Source organism: Cataglyphis hispanica, chromosome 21 (assembly GCF_021464435.1).
Source record: "Cataglyphis hispanica isolate Lineage 1 chromosome 21, ULB_Chis1_1.0, whole genome shotgun sequence".
Taxonomy (NCBI): Eukaryota; Metazoa; Arthropoda; class Insecta; order Hymenoptera; family Formicidae; genus Cataglyphis; species Cataglyphis hispanica.
In genome coordinates, this window is record NC_065974.1 from 1,555,672 (window position 1) to 1,579,388 (window position 23,717).

The 23,717-nt window shown below is 40.5% G+C and overlaps 3 protein-coding genes across 9 annotated transcripts in view; all 3 read left to right on the forward strand.

Moving 5' to 3' along the window:
- Window positions 1–83: 83 nt before the first annotated feature.
- LOC126857434 (conserved oligomeric Golgi complex subunit 6) lies at window positions 84–3,129 on the forward strand. Of its 2 annotated transcripts, none has more exons than XR_007688501.1 (9): window positions 84–505; window positions 637–911; window positions 999–1,143; window positions 1,222–1,433; window positions 1,505–1,728; window positions 1,802–2,193; window positions 2,270–2,438; window positions 2,572–2,733; window positions 2,813–2,958. XR_007688501.1 is itself a non-coding variant. In XM_050606856.1 (9 exons), the coding sequence occupies exons 1-9, from the start codon at window positions 428–430 to the stop codon at window positions 3,044–3,046; spliced, it is 1,884 nt and encodes a 627-aa protein (XP_050462813.1). In that variant the 5' UTR covers window positions 84–427; the 3' UTR covers window positions 3,047–3,129. The 2 variants fall into 2 exon arrangements, 1 of the variants encoding a protein (XP_050462813.1); XM_050606856.1 differs by having other exon boundaries at window positions 2,270–2,431; window positions 2,813–3,129.
- A 287-nt stretch (window positions 3,130–3,416) lies between these two features.
- Window positions 3,417–23,717, forward strand: part of LOC126857425 (serine/threonine-protein kinase N) — a 29,143-nt gene continuing 8,842 nt past the window's right edge. For all 5 annotated transcript variants that reach the window (XM_050606835.1, XM_050606837.1, XM_050606839.1 and 2 more), the window contains exons 1-6: window positions 3,417–3,896; window positions 7,702–7,830; window positions 9,729–9,930; window positions 17,321–17,424; window positions 18,025–18,232; window positions 18,977–19,131. In XM_050606835.1, coding sequence (XP_050462792.1) covers window positions 3,873–3,896; window positions 7,702–7,830; window positions 9,729–9,930; window positions 17,321–17,424; window positions 18,025–18,232; window positions 18,977–19,131 — 822 coding nt within the window. In that variant the 5' untranslated portion in view covers window positions 3,417–3,872. The remainder of the gene's footprint in view (window positions 3,897–7,701; window positions 7,831–9,728; window positions 9,931–17,320; window positions 17,425–18,024; window positions 18,233–18,976; window positions 19,132–23,717) is intronic.
- Window positions 19,652–23,689, forward strand: LOC126857428 (uncharacterized). 2 transcript variants are annotated; one of them, XM_050606848.1, is made up of 2 exons: window positions 19,652–22,024; window positions 22,112–23,689. In XM_050606848.1, exons 1-2 carry the CDS (start codon window positions 21,173–21,175, stop codon window positions 23,348–23,350), a joined length of 2,091 nt encoding a protein of 696 aa, XP_050462805.1. In that variant the 5' UTR covers window positions 19,652–21,172; the 3' UTR covers window positions 23,351–23,689. The 2 variants fall into 2 exon arrangements, with proteins under 2 accessions (XP_050462805.1, XP_050462806.1); XM_050606849.1 differs by having other exon boundaries at window positions 22,115–23,689.

A 23,717-nucleotide genomic window follows, 5' to 3' on the forward strand; every position in this document is an offset into this window, starting at 1 on the left:
TTAGTCGTCTAATTTTCCTACATAATTTTCTGAGCGAGAAAAAATGATTAATTGTCCAATCTATCGCAATCTATCGATACCATCATATTCCGAGCAATACGCGTCATTTATTATGAAAAACAATCTTCTGATTTCATGTACGCTTGTCAGTATAATGAAATTGTAATTATTGCATATATGTTGAAAAAGTTTTTGTCCTTTTTTTTTTGTCCATATCGATAATATTAGAAACGCAATTCTTTCTGTATTTGTCAAAGATATAAAAATTTGCTTATTCATGTTCCGATTGACATGTATGAAAGAAATTTTGAAGTGACTGTACACTATTGGATGACGTGATGTACCATCTGACATTACTGTCATGGTTCCATTGACATTTGTATATAGGTTATGCGTTGCTGATAGACTTTAAAAATCCGAATTCGCGATGAGCGAGAAAAACATTAACTCTGCTTTAGTGCGGAGAGTCAATAAATTACTCGAGTCTAGAGTAGAACACGATAAGGTAAAAACTTTATGATAAATCATGATTATTTACAATCCTATCTTGTAAACAGTCAAGGTTAAATGAATTTTGAAACATACAGTGACTACGATAAAAGGAAAAATGTTACAATTTCGTGCAATATATTTTAGGACACGTTGGAAGCTTTGAAAGAATTATCGACATTTTTCAATGAGAACACGTTAAGCTCTCGCCGAAATTTGCGTAGCAAGATAGAGAGAAGGAGTCTAGCGATAAATGAAGAATTTTTGGCTGCTTTTAAAGAAGTGAAGTCTTCCTTGGATGACATTTATCAAGATGTCTTAGCAATGAATACAGCTGTACAATCTATGACTAATCGCTTGCAAGTTACGAAAACTCAAACATCACAGCTTATAGAACAAACAACAAAACTTCAAAACGAAAGGTGAGAACAACATATACATTTGAAAAATAATGTTTAACAATTATGATTGCAACATCAATAAATTGTATTGTTTGATTTTATTCCCAGTCAAATATTATCCATGCAACAAGAAGTTGCAAATGCATTTATAAAAAATTTCCAATTAAGTCCATCAGAATTGACTGTTTTGCATGGATCAACTAGAGAATCACCCATAACAGAGGAATTTTTTTCTGTAGTTAATAAAGTGCAGGTAGCGCATTAAATGTTATTTATTTTTGATAATGATAATTATTTCTAATATTTTAACTTTATATTCTAACGAATCCAGGATATTCATGGTAAATGTAGAGTGCTTATGCAGTCTGGTTACCAGACATTGGCTCTGGACATAATGCAAAGAATGACGTTATTGCAAGAAGCCGCGCTTGAAAGATTATATCGATGGACACAAAATCACTGTAAAAACATAGAAAACGAATGTTTAGCACCATTACTCATTAAGGCTATGCAGAAACTTCAAGAAAGACCAGTATTGTTTAAGTAAGATGATTAACATTTGGATACAGGTATTATATGTATTGAAACAAAATTGATATATTAAATATTTTTAGATATATTCTAGATGAATATTGTGCAAATAGAAGAACCGCCTTAGTGGGATCTTTTATAGATGCATTAACATTAGGAGAAGGCTTTGGTGGAACACCTAATCCTATAGAGATGCATGCTAATGACCCTAAGCGATATATCGGTGATATGTTTGCATGGTTGCATCAAGTAATTCCTGTAGAAAAAGAAAACATTCTTACTTTGGTGAAAGGCTGTGATAAGACAGGTAAGAAATTATTACTCAAGTTAATTGTTTAAATTGTTTACATTGTTTAAATATTTAAATATATTCATTACAGATGTATCAGATCAGGTGAAACAAGCATTAAGCAATATTACAGAAGGATTATGCCATCCTTTAAAATCGAGAATAGAGCATGTTATATCTACAGAAGCACCGGCAACAGTATTATACTCAGTCACAACCTTAATTAGATTTTACCAAGCTATTATTCAACAAATCATACCTGATAGTGTTTTAGATCAAACATTGTCAGATTTATTGGCCTTAAGCGAGAAGAGCTTTCTGAGCAGATTGCAAAGAGAAACAAGGATTGCTCTTGGAGAGCGCGCGGAACCTCCTGGAAGTGACTTGGTTCCTGCTCCATCTGTTTCTAGACTGTTATCACTTTTAAATGAAATATTGTCTGTTGCCAGTATAGCTGAAGACAGAGAAAAAGACATGTTACAAGTAAGTACGTTTGGCGAGAATATTTTTTTTTTGCATTTTAATATTTATTATATGTTACTTTGCATATGATTGACAGATTGTATCGTGTATCATTGATCCATTACTTCAAGAAGTTAATGAAACAGCCTCTAGATTACCAACAGTGGATATGGCTGTTTATCTTCTCAATTGCATGCATCAGATACAATCGACGCTTGCATTGTACGAATACATGGATCAGAGATTAGAAAGGTTACAGGTGATTGGTTAGTTTTTATCTAAAAGATAGAATTAGATGTTTAATTGTGAGATTATATCAAGATTATTTCCATTTTATTTGACATTTGATTGTAAGTTTTGGCTATTACTGACGTTGTAATCGTAAATAATATGATTCAGGCACAATCAGATGCTCAAATCGACACACTTACATCAGAACAAGCTAGTTCTTTGATAGCACATTTGAATCTTGGTTCGATTTACACTATCTTGCAAGGACGTGAACAGGGACCACTCTCGTCCATACCTGGCATGGATGCCCTCAGTGTAAAAGAGTTTACTGTGAGTGTGATTCAATTTATTATATAAAGTAATATATATTAATTGCTTGCAGTCATTGATATATTAATTCTTTACATAGAATAAATTGGAGGCGTTCCTAGTAATGCCGGATGTCTTGCTACTGCCACAAATAAGTTTGTTACAAAGCAACAATCATCGCACGATTATTCAGAAACGATCATTTGAAGTAATTGGAGCTATATATAAGCAATTGTACGATTCCTGTCACAATCCGAAAAATTTGTACCAAAATCCTAGCAGCCTCTTTTCCAGAACGCCCGAAGAACTTCTTCAGACATTGATTTCTCAATAATTCTGCATTTTTTATAGATTCCCAAAGATATATACATACTGTATGTATACTATTAGATGTTAATAAATCGTATTAAAAAATGAGCGTTTGATTCTTTATAAACGCAAAAAAATATGTTGTCTTTAAATTGCAGTATTTCTGTGATATTCTTGCAACACGATTAGCTTATTTAACAACGAATTTATTCTCGAGGAGAGATATGTCTTTTCGACGATAAGTTACGATACAACAATTAAATTTAATATCCCGTAGCGCCAGTATACGTGATTGGCGCGCTATTGCGAAGCGCGGGTGACGACGAACGCTGATTGGCCTGGCGTAACGCGTCAGCCGCGACGGCGCCTTGCGCGGCGATTGGCCCGGCATTCTCAGTCAGTCGCCAGTCCGGTGCGGTGGAATGTGGTCGTGTTCGCATTTTGTTCTCGTGTCTCTCATTCATCAGCCTATGTTGTAGTGGTGCGCGCAGCTTTATCAACATCGTCGGGATTAGCGACGTTGTCGGCAACGATTCCCGAGCTCGGACGATTATCCTGTCATCGCGCTGCTCTAGAAAGAGAGAGAGAGAAAGAGAGAGAGGGACGGAGAGAGACTGCGTTGACGACGCGCGTCCCATCGCGGCTCCCGTCAGACGCGAAATGCGGCGCCGACGCACACAGTGAAATATAACTCCGGCGCCGCGGTCAAACGCACCATGGACCACCACCTAACGTCGGCTCTCGGCGACGCTCACAAAGGACGGATGGAAAGCGGCGGTAGTGCGTGAGCGCGAGTGTGAGAGAGCGTATAAAGAAAGAGAGAGAGAGCGAGAGAGAAGTGCGGGAGCAAGATGGCGGAATCGAGCTATTATCAGGTGAGTCTCCGCAACTCTTCACGCATCTCTCCCTTTACGAAATTCGGGCGCGTTCGCCAAATCCGTGCCTTGTATCCCGGACGCCATAATCATCCACTTTTCCCGGGACACGGATCTTCCCGATGAATGCGTTCCCCATCTTTCTCGTTCGCAACGCACATGCACTTGTACGGTGATTCCAGGTGCGAGGGGAGGGGGGTGGGAGGGAGATCGCAGGCTTTCCCTCATCGCGATGACGGGAAATCGACGCTGTTTTTGTGCTTCGCGACGAGCGTGTTTTCGGAGTCGAACCGGGAAACCAAGCGTGACGGATCGCGCACACCTGATATGCATCCGATTTCTTACTCGCCCCGCCTTCTACACCGATCGTCCGGGCTAATTGATTTTGCTCAACGGCTCTCTCGTATTTCCTTCTAAATTACCGTGCAGCAGAGAAGGAAAATTTTTAATCTACGAGAGGATTAACCGACCATTTGATGCAACCAGCATCTAGTTGTAGGCTACTTGGCTTAATTGACTCGGCGCTTCGCGGTTTGTCGTTTGCTCCGAGAGATTCTATTTACAATGTAGATGAAAAAAAAATTAAACCGCACGACTCCTTAATCCGGGTTTACTCACTCTGCCCTACGTACATTACATTGTGTTTCATAATTAATTAATCTCGTGAATCATTGCGAATAAATGTTCAGCGTCGAAATTTCAACTTGTCGAAACGATACACCGATTTCACTCGTGGTTATCGTTTCACTTGATGAACAGACGAAGAAGGTAAAAGTCAGGCTTTGGTGTAACCGGTCCCGAGTGACTTCGCACCGGTCGGTCCCCAGTAACACCTGCTCCCCCGCAAGTCTTATTTATCGACGAGACCGAGAATGGGACGTTCGAGAGGAGCGCGTTCGGCCGTGACAATACAAGAGAATCACCGCGATTCTGTGCATCGTTTTAATACATCCTTAAATCAGAGTCGACTCAACGATTCTCGTTTTCCGAAACTTTCACGTTTCTAACCGCGAGTTTCGTTTTCGATAAAGAATTTGGCACGATCCGACTATTCGCTCTTTCAGATTCTGCGAGAAATAATGTCGACGCGAAATATCGAGAATATCATGGATGTAATAATTTTAGTCGTGTTTGTTTAAGATTCTTTTTTTAAAACGGAAAATATATCACTCTCGCGCGTTGGTTTTGCGACGTAAGCGATTTTCGCAGTCGTACTTATATACGCGCCAGATTAAAATGTTTTTCTCGTATAATGCAGTTGTAATGGATTATTAATGGATCGATAATTTAATGCTATCACAGATGTTAGAGATGTCTTTCTAAATTTGACGTTGCGCTCAACATACGTAATGGTTTTCGCTTGGGAGGTTTGCATCAGCAAAAACAATTCTCCATCTCAGAGCAGGAGCTCGCGCTTACGAGTTGAGTCAGACATTGCTCGTTTATATTTCTCAAGCTGCTCGAAGCAAAAACACTCGTTCAACGGGGAAAAGGGAAGTTCCTATGACGTCGCGACGTCTGTTGACCTCCCGCGATTATTGTGCATGGCACAAATATTGTAGAATGTATAAAAATAGATCGTGCGACAGTGTGTTAGTTGTCTGACATATTTCGTACACGGATCTCTCCTCACGAGAGAGTCTCCACTCTCCTAAATTAATGTCCAGATACTTTAATTCTCCTCGAAGACAGTTGGAGTTTTCATCATTTCCTATCTCCGTCTGGCAATCTGTAATTTCTACAAAGTATAGTTACATGTACAGTTGAATTGTAAAATGAGATGCCGCAATTTTGCGACGAACGATTTTTTACATAGCCATGCAATTTTAATAAATTTAACAGTCTCATGCTGTTACATAATAATTCAACTAACAGAGAGATAGCTGTACATATAAATTAATTTATATTTCAGTATTGTTATTTTTATAAATATATATATATTTTTTTTATACAAATATATATTTTATATATTTCAGTATTATTATTTTTATAAATATATATATTTTTTTGTTACAAATATATATTTTATATATTAATTAAGATATAACTTCGTATATATTTCTCGCGAAATAAATTGTATTTATCAAGATCATCACATGAAGTATAAATTGAAAAACAATTTGTATACAAATTTAAACGAGGCTTAATGTGATACGTGTATATTTATTTCCTTAAGTGTATATATAAATCTCATGGCACAAATTACGCGTAATGCGATTGCATCAAGTTAGGTACACATCAAATAAGGAAATTAATCGGTTGTTTTCTTAAGTACCTTCGTCCTCTTTATGTAAGCATCGTCAGCAGGCGATAAAAGTGTGCAAGTTTTTGCAGTCGAGTATCGGCTGTGTTATCGGCACGGCTGATAAGAGATAACGGCCCGCATCGGCACCGTCTCTTTTTCAGTCAGTTCGAATTCTCGAATTTGACTTCTCGGAGGAGCGCGTGTCGCGCTCTCCGAATGTAAAAGCACCGTTTTGTTACGTCTTATTATTAGCCCCGAGTGTAATACTGGAAATACGATAGTGGAAATACGTGTATGCGGACGTGATATTGTAGATTTTCGCTGCAACAGGTGGTTGACATTTACTCTACCCGCGCAATTGCAACTCCGAGATTATCGCTCATGGTGACTGTGTGATTCAATGATAGATTAATCGGAAACTGTTGTTATTATTTTTTTTTTTCTTATTCAAACGCGTGTGTGTTTTAATAACGTGTTGTTAATAAGAAGATTATCTCTACAGCGTGTAATCTCTGTATTTCGACGTATGGCGTGATAATGCGCAAACAAGGAATAGAGATATCTTGGACGTTTCGTCTACGGTATTAAAGTCTCTCTCACAGAATAATAATGTCGTTTATCAGCGTGGATAAAACGGAGAAGAAATCGGGCGCGTGCAGATGCATCTCGTTGACCAAGGCCAGTTCTAAATACTTTCGGACTTGCATCGCGCCACGTGCGGTACGTTTTCAAATTGTATCAAACTTTAAACGAAAAAATGCGCTCTTTAGGAAAATCGAACAGCTGATCCTCTCACAGATGATTTAGAATCGTCGACTGCGACTCGCGGATTCTTTCTCTGTCAATGTACATTTGAAGTAGGTTTGCGTCCGTTATAGAAGCTTAATCGAGAATACCCTTGAATGTTTCAATGGGCAAACTAATTGAATCGCGATGTGAATTGACACCCATCGACGTACAATGGACGATGTTGTTTCGCGCCAGTATTGCGAGACCGCGAGAGATCGATACTTTCGCCTCTCGCGTGCGTTGTTTGCCTAGAGTCTACATCCGTATCTGTCAGGAGTAGGCCATATGTACGCCGCGCTAGACAATTTCCGGTTAGGATAGGTATATTTATGTTTTCTCGGCGATATCTCCGATCATCGACACAATTTCTCGGTATTATCTTAACACTATTGCGAAATCACTGCGCTCGTCGTTATTACGGATGAATATTAATATAATGCGGATGTAATGTTGAAAGATTACATGGTCAATATTGCGCGGAAATGCAGTACAATATCGATCTATTGATTGATTGATTGAATCTTGCTTTGTACATGATATAGATGAAAAATAGATTGAATATATATTTAATACTTTTTTTTCCCTATATTTTTAAACTTACTAATAGAATGAGAGCAAAGATCTTATTTCAATTACGGAAGAAGGATTTAGTTCGAGAATGATTAATCGTTCGACGAGCCACTCGACCTTATCGCTCGTTGCTTTGCCCAAATCCTGCTCGCGATATATCAGCCGTCAATAACGCGAGATCGAATTTGGAATCTGTTTCAGGGCGATTACATCAGGCACCCAGTTCTTTACGAACTGTCGAGCAAGTATGGAGTGGCTGGCAGTGACCAGGTGCCCTTGCCGGCTCGTCTCGACGTGCTGCGAGAGCACATACGCCGAGAAATACGCAAGGTATGTCGAGTTTCGCTTACGCCTTCGTCGACTGCAGCTTCTGCGAAGCTCTTTTTTTCTGTGTATACGATAGCTCGTCTCAACACCATTTTGCGCGTTTCCTTTTCCTTTTTTCTCTGTTCTGTGTACTGTCTTTATTTTTCTTTCTTAAATAATAATTAATGGCTTTTTTTATTCCAAAAATTAATTGGATATTAATTCAATTAAAATGCTCTCAATCTCTTGCTATCTCAAATAAATTGATAATTTACAATAGATTTACTTAGATATCTAAGTAAGAAATGGCTGTAGGACTATTATTTCATAATCGATGAAAACAAATTCTTCAATAATCTTATGTGTCCGGCGCGCTACAAGATTACAAGACAGCAAAAATATTTATGCGCGATTGCGCTTTTCGTGTATACTCGTGTGTACTCGTGTGTTTTAATATCCGGCGCAAGTACACGTAATAAGGTTTCGTGATCGATGTTTTCCGGATGCGCGCCCCGGAACGTGCGTTTTAAATCACGTTGCGAATGAAAACTTGAGGGTGGTCCGCGCGAACGTTTCTGCGACTCGCATAGAAACTAGTTTCGCGTCCGGCGATACGATTTCCTTTCTCTCTCACTCTCTCTTTTTTTCCCCCCTCACTATTTCCTCCCGTTCCATCTCTTGGTGCTTACTAAGCGCTTTTATGAGAGACTCGTTACAAGCCGTCTTTAACCGGTGCCTATCGTTAATGTATCCACCGCGAAATAAAATTGTTCGAGTGCAAATGCAATAATATATAATAGGTTTCGTCTCAGAAATCGGCCAATCTATCTCAATTGGACTATTATTTTCTCTTCTGTTATTTACTGTTTTTTTTTGTTTTTATTTATTTATTTATTTATTTATTTTTTGAAAGATGAGAGAAATAAATAATTTTTTCTTTTTTTTTTGTTAGTAATTATTGTTAAAGAAAAATTATTTTTGCTTTATTCAACGTATTGACGCGTTGGAGATTGTATGCCACGTGCTGTGTAACGTGCTCTAGATTAGAAAATAAAAACTCTATCGGGTGATTCATCGCGAACATTCGCGGCGACTGTGCAACAGCCGGTAATAGAATAGCAAAGGGTATCATTGGGCACGTGTGCAATTTTACGTCTCATTTGTTATACGAAGGAGCGGCACGATGGATGATGCGCTTTAAAGCGAGCAACATTCCGACTACATAATAAATGTATGCAGTTAAATTTCGCGGAACACAAGGCTCCGCTTTTTCGCTCGAAACAAGCGCGGTGGTCATTCACAACTGCCGTTCGATTCACGCGATGCACGGCTCTCGCGTGTACTCTCTTAAATCGAATCAGTGAAAATATCTTTGATCAAAACAAACATAATGAGCATTAATGATTTGCAGTATAATTTGTTTCTCTCTCTCTCTCTCTCTCTCACACATTTCACTAAGCAGTGAGATTTTACTGAAAAATCAGTCATAATTCTGCATATTTGCAATATGTGGCTTTTAAAATTTTTTCTATTTATTTTAAATTGTTATTTTTTGGGAAAAACTCCTTCCTTCACACACGCAAACATATTTTGAATGAAATACATATAATATCAATATGAAAATCCTACAAAGAACAAACAAAATTTAAATTCAGATTTCTTTAACAAGAGAAATATTTTCATAAATTTATCATCTATTTAATATTATATAATATTATAATATAAAATCAATTTTAAAATATTACTAATTGAATGAAACAGTCATTGCCACATTGCACCTTCTTTCATATAATAAGATTTCAACATTTGCAGTGCTATACTTATAACTGAAATTCATTGTTTATCAGTAATACATCAGTAATACATTGATTCCATCTAAGAGAGTATTTTATTTATAAATTTTTGTGTTCTCTCGTTCGCAGGAATTAAAGATAAAGGCCGGTGCGGAGAAGCTGAGAGAGGTCGCGACCGATCGCAAATCGCTCTCTGACGTCGCGACGATCGTGAAGAAGGCGAATAGCAAGCTGAACGAACTCCAGGCGGAGCTCCAGCAGCTCGAGAGCCAAATTATACTGACGCAGGGCCAGCCCCAATCGCCGCAACAGAATCACTCCAACGGTCAAGGTTGGTAAAGCGTAGCCGCGAAAAAATACCATCGCGTATATATTTGCCTCAATTATCTTCGGAAACGATCTTGAATGGATTTTATGTAAAACAAAACGTTTTCGATTGTCTCACGACAATCGTGGAAAATATCAGCGACGTAAACAACGAAAAATTTATATCTCCTCGGTTTATGACTTGTTTAACAGACATTATTATGTGAATCAGTGTAAAATAGAGAAAGTTGTAAGCAATTAAGATGCAGTTTGGAATATTCGTAGCGTTTATTCGATAAGCATGTTATCGTATATTCTAGGGATCTCTTTCCACTTTCACGAAAGCTATTTCCGATAATATCACATTCATATTATTATACTCGCGTCAATTATATATTGCTCAACTATTTATTTATCAATTTATCGTATCGATAAATATAATAGTCAATGTTCCGGTATACAGCTCCCTGACCGCGCTAACGACCGCTCTGTGTCGTTAACGAAAGAGCATTTAATAACTTCACCCGCTAACGAGGCGATGTCTTCGGGTTTACAAAGCTTGTCCGAGCATGCCGGGAGCTGGCCGCCCCGTGTCGCCATTACGTCGCCGACAAATCAAGCGTATCTCTTCGACGCAATGACATTTCTGACTCATCGATCGTTATATCTCTCTCGCTGTGTGTTAGATACGAATTCATATTAAAGGAGACAACGATCGACGAGATAAATATAAGGAAAGAGGAAGATAATATAGGGATAATAGAGGGATATATTTATATCTTTTTTGTGATTGATTGATTAATCAACAATTTAAAATAATGTGCATACTAAAAATTATATACTTTGATATTAAAATAATAGCATCAGTCTCTCTCTCTCTCTCTCTCGCTCACTCTGCGACATTGATCTGTGTATCAGCTGAACAGCTCCGTGCTGTTTGCGATTTGATCTAGCGAATGTACACACGCGCGACGAGTTAAAACGGCATTCAATTCTACGCAGCCACTAGCAGTTTCGACCAGCAACAAAGGGACGGCAATTATGCGTCTGCGTGTCGACTGTTCTTTCCCTTGGCTCGAAATCCCCCTCTGTTCCTGCCGCGGGAAACGTAAATTGAGAACGATTAACAGAATTCTTTATAATGAGAGGTCGTGGCCGTCTCTCGGTATCGCGTGTCTGTGTGCCGAGTTGAAAATTAAAATATAAAATTTTTATCGATTTATTTTATTTAACGTCGTCTTAATTTGACTTTGAATGTACTGTCTTTTAGTACTGATTTGAATATTTGGAGAAATTCGGTCGACCGTATAAAATTGCGCGTTGTGTATTAAATCCTTATCCGATGATGATTTTGTATATGATCATATATAATTAAAATAGGCTAATCTAACACGTTCATTATTATGAGATTGACTCTTGAAGAGTATTTTTCGCTGCGTTACTTCGCGATGAGTTATACAGAGGAACTACAGTGCGCTCGCTTTGAATTGACGGTAAGTGGTAGCGGCTATTTATATCTTGGACCCCGACGCTCTCTCTGCATATCCACTCCAGTTAAGTCAGTCATCATCGCGTACTCGATCTCGGGACTTAGCAACCTGTCTTGAAAGTGTCTCATTCAGCTTCCCTCAGTCCGAGGAAAAGGCGTCATTAATGTTCTGTCATTACGGTTCAAAAGCTCAACGATCGCGACAGATGATAAATGTCAATCTTTTCGATTTTTGATTCGAAATGACCGACGCGATCGGGACTACGGTTTCGGGATCTCGCGAGAGAAAGTCCAACGCATCTCTCTTTCCGTCTCTCTCGATGGCGCAAAGCAGACGACGACGCTCGTTCACTTTCCAGTTCCGCCGAGGCGGCGAAAAAACGCACACACGCACGAGACGATCGAGAGCGCGTTACGAGAGAGGCCGATCGGATCGTGCGATCGCGCAGAGTACCGTTACACATGCGTACACCTTCGGGCCCCCCGAAGCTCTCCATCGGGGGCCCCCTCCGCCGATCACCATCATCGCGCGTTCTCTCGCTATACATCGAGATCGCGTTACCGCCGAACCGAACCCACGCTTTCGCATTCCATCGTCGACGCTCTCTGGGGAAGCCCTTCTCCTCCTTCCATCTATGCCCGTCCCATCTTTATGGGGCTACTACCTGGCCCGATTTAAGATCCTGCGACTACACCGAAATCTCGCGCACGTTAGAGGCATAAAATTCTGCAAAGTTTTTTGCGGAGAAATGATTAAAGCAGAGCTGCTAAGATTCTTTTTTTTTAAATTGTAAATTTTTATTTCTTTCTGTCAAAAATGTATATAAAATTTTGGCGAATCGCTAAACAAAAACTTATATACTATAAAAATAAATATATTCCACTCTCTCCTCACGTTGTGTATAGACTACTTCGATTATCATTTCGTGGGGGAAATCCCGGATGAATCACGAACCAGCTATACGCTGGCGCTATCCGATCTCGCGGAAATTCCGCTGGATTTAGATATGAGATGAATCGATTTCAAGCTTATTGACCGCATGAATTTATGAAGTGCAGTTTATCGAACATGAACGAGATACGTAACGTGGTACGAGGGCCGGGAATTTATGAGTTAATAAATTTTAAATGGCCGCGCGTATATAGTTTGCAACTAAATAAATTACTCGGATCGTTATTTAAAGCGCTGCCACCGGCGTGCAACATCAAAGTTCTTGCTTTCGTGACCGAAATACTCGCAGTACGCTACAAAAAACAATCATACTTCTTAGAATTATTAATCAGTAATGTAAAAATAACGCGAGGCTCGATTTGTTTAATTTGTAAGAATGTCTCCCACGCGTGTACACGCGATACAACACTATATCGTTAAAATTGGACATTCCGTAGTTATCAAGTATATTACCTATATATATATCGGAGTTAATAAAGTTCCACAACGGCCTGTGGCACGCCTTAGATAGCGCGTTGCGCTCTCGTATAACTGGAGCAACGAATATATTCATCTCAGCGCTCGTAAAACCTCTTAATCGAGCCCACTGTTCCCTTTTCGCCGATTACAAATCAGTACGCCTCCTATCTTTACTACATGCAGAAAGACGTCGTTTTACGATCTCGATGTTTGTTCTCGTCGACGCTATGTCGTTCCATACGCGCACAGACCTACGTAATTATGTCACGTTGAAGATATATTGACATTAGGACGTTGTAATCTAAAGAAATCATAATGTAAAAATTTTGAAACATTATCCTTGACATCCATGTGACGCAGATATGCGACGATAAATTTATCACGGAAACTCAGACTCTCGAGCTAATAAACCGGCAAATGGACTAGATCGATAAACCTCGTTTAACTACGAGATCCATCTTGTAGCTCGTTCCGTTCATTGTATCGCTGTCTGTGCAGACTCTCTCGCTCGCACTTGTCACAGATGACAATTGACGCCTACGATCATTCAATGATTGTGGATAACCGATAGGTTCCGGTAGTCGCTCCCTCCCCTCGCCATATCAACCATTATCGAGGGTATCACAACGAGATCGTCGTTCTCGCAGATAATTATCCAATTCATCTCCTCGATGCATCTCGGGGAAATTGCGCGCCACAATCGCATGGATCAGCAGTGCGATATTGCCCGAACATCCTTATCTCAAGTGATTTTCGTTTAACATCATCGCCCTTTTTAACGGCTGCGCTTTCTATCGGAACGATCCCGCGATTTTCTTGATCGCTAACCGATCGGTGGCTCTATGGTAATAACTTAACTGCTACTTCTTCGAACGCCCGGGGTTACCCACCGGTAGATTTTTCGAGGCATATGCTAATCTCTCGGTACGCTTTTGCCGTTTATGCAAATCGCCGCCTCGGGTATATTTATGGTAAAATTTTGTCCAGTGATAAAAAACTACGCCAAAGGTTACCGGAGCATCGAGACAATTCTTCTTTTAAAGATATTACAAGGTGTTAAATCTCGCGTTCTTACTACATAGATTATATATCATTTTCACAAATATGGCTGCTACCGACGAGAATGCGTCATCCTCAACTCGATCGTTCTTTTAAAAAAAACCAGAGAAAAATGCCATCCTTCATACATCCTGTAATTTACTGCAATTTTTTGTGTCTTAAGAAACGCACAGTAAGTATGTTTCGTAACATCTGTGAAATTATTATCCCATATTTTACAATCTCGATATAGAGTTTCTAGCTTGTGTCAGAATTTTTTAGAGTTTCTTAATCTGTTCCGGAATGATACTAAAACATAAAATCGATGATAAAATGTTTATGTTAATGAAAATTAATTCAAGTTATGATGTTCTTTGTGATAAAATTGTAGCACTAGAAATAACCAGAAATAACTAAAAAAAAAAACGATAGCTTTAAAAAAAAATTATGGTTTGTTATATGACGATGTGCTAGAAAGGAACACACACGTTCTTTGTCGGACTGGCTTATTGTTAGATGTATAAATAAAGCGCTTCGCGCATTCGCCTCTTTCCCGCATAGTTACGGTAATTATTTTAATCAATGCCGTAATAAGGATGTTGCAGACAACCACCACACACGAACAATCGTTTCTTACATGCATTAATGAACTGCACAAGAGCTCTCCCCACGATACGTTCATGCTTTATGAACGTATCGCTAACTCACGCTCGCTGCAGAGAGACGGAACGGCTTTGACATGGACGCAAAGTTATGAATGGGAGCCGAGAGAGAAGACAACACTGGTACGCATCGCGCAATGATAGCGCAATGCATATTGCGGTTACGTGTACAACCGCATATAATTTCCGACTATTATCGGGGATCATCACGTAAATTTTCGCTCTGCGGCTTCGCGTATTAATGTCGGATTTTTTAAGAGGTAAATTAAACAAAAAGAGTTTATGTTCTCTTTGTCCGATGGATTTTTTTTTCAGGTTGAGAAGAATATTAAGTATCCCTCCGTCTAAGCATACATGGGACTGACAAAGCCAGCTGGTTGCACATCGCCTCGATAGCCCGATAGTTATGCGTTTTGCATAACTATCGCGCCACTTCAATCGCGCTGTCCTTTTCTTTTACTTTCGCTGCTAGCGAGAAGAGCAATTATCCGCGCCTCGGGACTCTCTCTTTCTTCTTTCAAAAGGGTTGCGTGCGTCGCACTCGTCCGAGTCATTGAACCGGCGACGAAAGTGGCAACGAGTGAGCCGCAGTAGTCACCTTGTGCGCGCAACCACCCTGTTGTTTTTCCTTCTCCCTCAAATCCACGCAACGATAATCTCTCGGTTCGTTTCGCGCCGAGGGATACCGAGGAAAAGAGGATGAGGGAGGAAGCGATTGAAAGAAGAACCAGAGAAAGAGAGGAGGAGACGCACAGCGCGACGAGGGTGGTGGTATCAAAAACAAGGAAGGCCTTTGTCGGCCCCCGCAAGGGCAAGAGACGCGGAATATAATGGGGCACGTGTTCGGCCGAGCTGCGCTAATGACACGGTTTCGCCGGCGCTCTCTCGATGCCGCATTGTCCCCGCAAACTCTTTCATGCCGCCTCCACCTCCGTCGTTTTCGCCGCATTGTGTGAGCCTGTATATGTATGCGTAAGTGTGCTTGTGTTCGCACGCCAACTCCTCGTTCTCTCCACGTTACATCTACCTATTCGCCGATCCGGGAATAATAGCCATTCCGCGATTGTCCGAGAGGACTGTCAACGATACCACGAGAGTCGATAAAATTTATTTATGAGCAGAGTTCTGTGTTAGAGTTTTAGTCTTCTGCCTGTCGGCTATAATTAGATTCTCGTCAATCGGCTGTTTTTCTTTTTTTTTCATAGCGAAAGAAGGATGATACATTATAGAAAAGATATCTATTTATAAATTCTAATAAGCACGTGTCGGAAATATAATATTCTATTCTGTATGACTCTGTAGTACCAATTCTATCTAATCTAGCATATTTGCAGGACTTCCCAGAATATGCTAATTATGTATATTTATCATGCTAAACCGACATAAATAACATCATAGAGACAGACGTACAAGACGACCGTTTACACCAAAGTTAAAGAAGCTTGTTAGAATATATTTTCGATTTGAAGTATTCGCGTGAAAAATCGAGTATCCGCTTCTCGCCTCGCCTTATTCGGACATGATGGATCGTGCGTGTGCTCCCGTGTGCATAGACGGTGTGTACACGAGCGTGTGCTCCCGTCCGTTCGTTTCATTGGCATCGAACGGACGCTACGTGTCGTTTATCGTGCGCGCAAGCGCACGTGTATATGTATGCATGCGGGGAAATCGTGGAACCGTGGCGTGCACGTGTTTACGGTGGCTTCCTCGCAGGTACGAGCGCATAATGGGGCATATTTCAATGGAGGAAAAAGTGTCCCACATCGGACCCCTAACGAGCTCTAAATTCGTGCGCCGATCGCATGCGTAGACCAATAACGACCGACAATGTAAATTGCCCCCTCGAAAATCGTGTACAATTAGTCTCGAAATAGCGACGCGTTATCTCGCAAACTCTGATATTTTTTTCCGTTAATTTTTATTATATAAAAGACCGTTAACTTTTCGCCAACAATGCAAACCAGTAACGATGCGACATTGTGCAAATATATCGTTAATGAGAAGATTCGTTATTAAGGACGCATTAGAGCGCGTCCGCGTTATGAAAATATACGCTTATAACAAAAGATACGATTACGTAAGATACATTGATTAATGTAATTGCTGGAAGTTCCGGCGGGCGCGGAAATAACGCTCGTAATTACCGACCTGCGGTTCCCACACTGTTCCGGTACGAGTTATAAATGTGCATTTTATTGGATATTTTATTGTGCATTGTGTAATATTATTACATTATGTATATATTGCCCGTGTATAAATTGTGGTCGCAAGTTGATTTGCATATATAACGATTCGCGCATGCCGATCGGAGAGATTCTATGACTCGAAGACGTTTATTGTAATAGACAGATGGAATGAACATATAGCGAAGAGAGGAAGAGCGATGGGAAATTCTATAACGGTGTGTTTCTGAAACAAAGCGGAACGTCACTGTTTTTTTTTTTCCACACTCTCTATGGACTCGAATACGTGGGAGTCGGAACAGTCGTTAACGTGTCAGCATTGGGTTATGGAAAGTAGGCTCCGAGCGCGTCGTGCGTAATCTCGCCATCAAATCATAGAGATTGTCGGATATGAGACGCGCACGCGTCCGAGGCAGAATACAATTCATTTACGATGATGCGAAAAATCCGAACGCAATATGAAGAGAAGTATCTGCAGACGCGTGAGAAAGCGCGATGATAGGAATGTGTTCGGAGAAAAATTTATAAAATTTTATTTTCGCCCGCGTCGCTTAGCAATGTGGGTGTCGCTAATACATTAGATCATATCATCGGATTCTTTCATTTCGTGAACGCTTCTATTTTTGTTTCAGACACGCCTCTATCACCGATGGGACCTTCGTCGCCGAGTCAGGATGGTCTATTCACGGATCTTCGGCTTCTGTCCTTGGAGAAGCAGCTCAATATTGAACTGAAGGTAGACCGCTTATAGAGCCATCAACTCTCGTACATTTTCCAATCACAAGTAGATAACGGTGATATACTTCACGAACACGGATGATATCACATGATATCAAAACTGTCGTGTTATCAACATTTCTATGAGTTGTTATGTGATATCGGATAAGGTGACAATGAGTGTCTCTTGTAATAGTCTTCATTAGTAATAGTTATCGGTATTCTTCTCGATATGATTCAGAATAATTATCACGCATATTGCTTTTCGCAAAAACTTTGCTAGCTCTCTTTCACTTTTCTTGTATCAGAGTCTTGCGTGAGTCAGCGCAGTGAGCCGCAAGTTTTCCCCTTACTAAAAATAATCTCTCGTTATATCATGCGATTTGAGATAATTAGAATAATGCGTTCAACTCTTCCAGATTATTACGTGTTAATGCAAAAGTTTTAATTATCCCCAATTATTCTTTATACTCTCTTTCTTCTTTCTTTTTTTAAATAAAATAGTCAATTTTTACATCTATTGTAAATGTGTAACATAAGTTAATACTAATTTTAATATTACTTTTATAGAAAATAGAATAATACATGTACAATCTTTTTCCATTTATATTTGCAATAGGTCAAGCAGGGTGCTGAAAATATGATACAGAGTTTAACGAGTGGCCATCGTGACAAGAAACTACTACAGGAGGCTCAACAAATGCTAGACGATTCCCGCGCCAAAATCGAGTTCCTACGCATGCGGATAATGAAGGTGCGTCAAGCGCGGCAGCAGCAGCAACGAGGAGATGCGTTGCCACCGAATGGCGAAGCAACTAGCAACAAAGGTATATGATGGTTTTTTTAATAATAATTACTGTTCAAAACTTGAGAGAAATTCGAGAGAATTTGAGAGAAAAAGAGACAACAATTGAAAATATACATAAGGTTTTAAAAATGTATTTTGCGAATAAAGTAATCGACAAAATTTTTCTCCGACATTGAGTGTAATAAATTTGAAAAACAAATTATTTAAATTTGCGATATTATTTATTTAGTATTCAGATATCTTAAAAATATTGCGTTTATTTAAATATGTACACGAGAATATGCGTATCAAAAGATTCGATAAATTACCTTGGACACATTATCGAATTCGCAATTCTAATTGTTTGAACGACCGTAGTTAAGCTGTATACATTTCATTGTTAACGCGAAGTTTAAGCGGAGCAGCGAGACAGTAAGCTGACATTTACCGCGGCAATGAAATTGTTCCAGAACGCGATACGCGTTCGTATCTCATCCAGGAATTTATATGTCACGTATTCAGTATAGAAGTACAATGTGATACGTTTGTCATTCATGGTAAATGGCATTTCTTGGAAGGAAGCGCTTTGTTCGTAGAAGGATACATTTGTTACGCGCGTAATGGCTTATTTTTTCCATGATATAAAGTATGTGGATAGATACGCATTATATAAGAAGATTATTGCGCGCGTTGTTGATACATGAAAGAACTTTGTATGAGTAGTTACGAGTGCAATTCTGTGCCGAATATAACATAAATAATGAATGTAATAATGTGCTTATAGATAGGTACGAGCCCAGCTTGGAACTCGCGTTGGAAGAGAGGGTGGAGGAGCTACGGCATCGATTGCGAATAGAGGCAGCTGTTGTAGAAGGAGCCAAGAACGTGATACGTCTTCTACAAAGTGCCAGAGTCGCTGATAAGAAGGCCTTAACCGAGGTAGGTGATTTATTTCCTTCCCAATTCGCTGTTCGTCAAAGATAGAAGCGGAAGAAGCGCGGGAATCTGTACGCGACATGCAATTCGCGAAAGGCTTTTGTAATACGTGCACGTGTGCGTATGTGTAGCATTAAAGGAAGCCATTTACGTCACACTTCTCTGACAGCTGTTTCGAAATGATAATAATATGGAAACTGTCTGACTTCACCTCTCTCGGTGAAAATATCTTATAATGTACGAACAATTGCTGTTTCTACCATAAGACAAATGTTTTTTTAAAGAGTGACAGAATATCATATATATATATAATAAAAAAAAGAAGAAGAATCATATTTCTATATAATAATATTTTATAATTTTATAGAAAAAAATATGAATATAATGATTTCTACGAAATTATCAAACTTATAATTGAATTATCTTTGATGACTGATTTCGTTGGAGATTTCGGCGATGAGAGAGCGTTTCTCGGATGTGCTGGTACGACTTCTTGTCGACAGCCGGATTGCGACGTCGGCAGCGTAGAACGTGTCGACGTGGACTCCGTGAAGGTTCGGTGGCGACTCTATACGCGCTTTCTCAAAATAGCCCTATCCACGCCACCCCGCCGTACATCTCATGACGCCTTTTCGGGTCGCGCTTAGTTATCGTCTCTCGACGAGAACTGGCATCATCATCCAGTATCCAGTAAGCACCCCACGATAAACCGACATGTGTGCACCGGTCGACTGCGAAGAAGGCGATCGTAGAAGGTGTACATTTCCGTCGAATGGATATCCGTCCAGGAAGATATCGATTATGCGTTTGGATAATCGCGACAGTTAATTATACGATTTGAACTCGAAGACTGAAAGACTGAAGCCGTCCATAAATGTCGTGTCCCCTCTCGTCGCTCTCTTCTCAAACGCCACGCTCCAAGAAGACTGACGACTGACGTCTGTTTCAAAATCGGTTTGAGCTGTCAGGAGCTGCCTATATAAATCAGACGTCTCTGACCGAATTTTGTTTAATCCTGGATATTTTTGATGTGCATACGTGTACAGCGTATGTGAATTATTCAGAGAGAGAAATCGTCATTTCAAATATTATAAGTGCAAAAAATAATTTTGCGTGCACGTAAGAGATATTCGAATTCATCTTTAACCGCCGACACTTACCGAGACCGAATGATATCAGCGAAATTTTTGAGGAGGTCGGCATTGATTTTGTAACGTGGCACATGACTGTGCATCATTATTGCGCACTTTATTATTGAATCGGTGGCCGTCATCGTATATATGAAAAGTACTTATTCCAGATATATTCTTAGTGCGACTATACGTTGCGTTCCAAATTTATATTGTGCTAATTATACGCGTCTCGTCGTCGCTCAGTTTGTTAGGAGAGACAAAGAAAGACGCGGTGGTTGCAACGATTGCGGAAGTTATTGTGTAATTCGCAAGTGACAAACTGACAACTTATAAGGGGATCGTACAATGAAATTATTCAATACAAGAAAATTAGTTTGATGAATAGAACTTTTTTTGAGTATTAGCGCTAAAATTTTGCGACGTTGTTGAAGTGAAAAGAAAGAAACTATCCGCGCTAGTTCTCGAATATACGGAAAATCTGAAAATAGATCGAGTAGAAGCGATATACAATATCGCAGTATTACCATCCTTCCGGGAAAAATTGTGTTACAGACACTGTGAAGCACAAGAGCATGACTTGAAAAGACGTTATTATATAAGATCTCTCTTCGATCACATCACGGAATCGAACGAGAAAATTAGATAAATAATAACAAGTGTCGCACGTAATTATCAGTAGAATTTTGTGTAGAGAAAAAAAAGAGAGAGAAAGAGAGAAACTACAAATCCATGAACAAAAGAAGAATACGGACGAGAGAACCGGATCATCGTCTCCTGAAGAACGAGAAGAAAAATAGGACGGGTCATATCGATGTTTTCCTGTCAGAGCTACAGAATCGATTGAAAAACAACAATGTCCTGCGGTGGATGAAAGTGCGGCGACGGAGGTTGAGAAAGAGAAGAGGCGCGAGATGTACGGACGTCAGGATAATTCGGCTGGCGACAGTGGTGCAAATCAGGTGCCACCGTGGCTCGTACGCGCCGAAGTCACGATCCGCCATGGCGACACGGTGACCTCCGAGACCGTGCAAATGCCGCCGGGCACCACCACGACTGCTGACGCTGGTGGCATCCGTATGATATGCCGCTGGAATACGAGCGAACCGTCGAATTCGCCGACGTCGACCACCGATACGTTTTCATCATCCTCGGGCGGCTTCGGCTTTCAACGGGGGAATATATTATTCACGTCTACGCCGCCCGAGAGGCCGTCTCAGAGATCACAGAGATCATCAGATGACAAATCTTACACTCTACCGCGTTCAAGCTCGTCGGGCAACGACGACTCGTCTAGAGGCCGAGCCAACGATTCTGGCTACAATAGCGAACGATTCTCGTCGCGCGCCTACTCTAGTCTACCCGCTCGACGTTTGTCTCACAATCAACAGTATGATCGTCGATGTAAGAGCACGTGTAGGATCGTACTTTCCACCGCAAATCCTGAGAAAATCGCGAGTTCCGCTGAATCCGTCGATTCCTGGCATCGTCGACCCTCGTATCAACGCTTTTCCCGCCAACAATTTAGCGCGGTCCCGGAAGTTTGCGAGGATTGCGCGGAGGGAAGCGCGTCGAGCTTTACTACGCACTTTTGCACTCGCGTAGCAGAAAAGACTGCGAATAGCCGGGCCACCGCGATTAGTAGAGACGCGGCTTCGCAAACCACCGATATCGAATCGACGCGTTCTTCGTCGACTGTAAACAGTAGCAGAGTTGGGAGGAGATTAGGCGCTGGTGCCTACAAATCTGACGAGCAGAAAAAGAAGGTGAGTCATCTTCCAGATTCTGAATGTACATGACAGTTTATTATGTTGTAAGGGAATCTGGAATATTATGATTATCTTGTCTTCCAGCAGGAAATTCGATCGCCTCCAGCATCGGTTAAGACCACCAGTTCCGTTCCTCCCATAGATACTGAAAAATCAGACTCCTCCGCGAAAGAGAACAGCAGCGACAAACGCAAGTCACGGACGGTTCATATTGATGTGTACTGCACAGGATCGGACGATGACGCTAGCACAGATACGACCAGCGAGGATGAGCGCGGCACGCCTATGACCGTCTTTGAGAACGAAGATGTCAAAGTCACTCACACGCAGGCGACAGATAACTTACCGCGAGGATTTCAAGACGCGAACGCGTTCCTAAAGCGCAGCGCTGAGCGACGATGCGCGAGCTTCCGAAACGCACCAATGAGGATGCCCTCGTTGGCCAGTTCCAAGGGATACGACAGCGACGAGATGCTGAGCTCTCTCTATCCTTCGCGATTTAGTTCGTACAGCGGGATACGTGACCTAGATTCCGCCCCATGGTCTGCGGCGTCATCCAGTACGGCTCTTTCTCCGTACGATTCAACGACTATGACGTCATCGAAGGACACGTTTTCGGATATCGACTCCCTGATCAACAGCAAATCTGGCTTGACGCCTTGTGATAGTTTTGAATACGCCAATTCCACGGATCGTGATAGAATACGTAGAATGGATATTTTGGCAAAAGCCAGCGATGAGAAAAAAAAGACTTGGCGATCGCCACAAATCGAACGGAAGCATCTCCTACAAAATAGGAAGATGAGAGAGTACTTGGAGAAACACGAGATAGGTTGGTCGTCTGGGGAAAGTGCCGAAGATTCCGATGAGAGCGGAGCAGTCGGTTGGAATTTCATAGCTGGTGATGACAAGTCACTCGTTAAAAAAGATTCGATCGTACATCGATGCGCGAGCAAGGATCAAACGGAGGAATCTAACGTGACACGCGGTAATTACGTTCCGTATTCGAATGTTCTACGCGATCGTATCGGTCCCTTTGGATCCAAGAGTCCATCTCCTCTCCCTTCAACTATACCTTCCCGCGTAACATCTCCCTTTGCTACGCCGTATGGAGAAAAAACTGATCATATCATAAAAGCTTCAAGATTTGGAACGGTAGTTAGCGCGTTTCGAAAACCCGGTCATCATATAGGTCCGTCGAAAAATCCAACGTGTACATGCGAACATTGCCGAAGGTATTTTGAAGAACGAGGAGCGAGAGGACGGGCTTATTCGTTAAGCGAACTCGAACGTCATCCGGCATTCAAATCGCAAAAAGAGTGATATCTGATATTTTGCAATAGCTGTTGAAGATTTGAAATATATCAATTCTTTAAGCTTTACAAGCTTTCCACTTTATTTATTTATATTGTAAGATATTTGTATGCGATAAACTGCGTTCCATTGTTTATGATTATTGAAAGACATTGTAAATTTGTATATTGTGATTTGTGTGTTTAATTTATATTTTTCTTGAAATATATTCCGTATATTATAGCTTTTTTATCTAAATTATTACGAAAGAACTGTCAAATACATTCTGTGCTGAAAATTGAGCATTTATACAAATTAACAAGGATGTATATATTGATTGCATTGTTAATAAACATTAACTATATTGAATATCACATTTATGTTGTCTACATGTATA

What these genes read in the sequence shown, in the direction of transcription:
- LOC126857434 (XM_050606856.1), top strand. Translation starts at nt 428, where the DNA reads ATGAGCGAGAAAAACATTAACTCTGCTTTAGTGCGGAGAGTCAATAAA. An exon ending in CTGTAGTTAATAAAGTGCAG is followed by an intron (nt 1,144 to 1,221) that starts GTAGCGCATTAA and finishes TAACGAATCCAG; the next exon opens with GATATTCATGGTAAATGTAG. An exon ending in GAAAGACCAGTATTGTTTAA is followed by an intron (nt 1,434 to 1,504) that starts GTAAGATGATTA and finishes AAATATTTTTAG; the next exon opens with ATATATTCTAGATGAATATT.
- LOC126857428 (XM_050606848.1), top strand. Translation starts at nt 21,173, where the DNA reads ATGTACGGACGTCAGGATAATTCGGCTGGCGACAGTGGTGCAAATCAG. An exon ending in CTGACGAGCAGAAAAAGAAG is followed by an intron (nt 22,025 to 22,111) that starts GTGAGTCATCTT and finishes CTTGTCTTCCAG; the next exon opens with CAGGAAATTCGATCGCCTCC.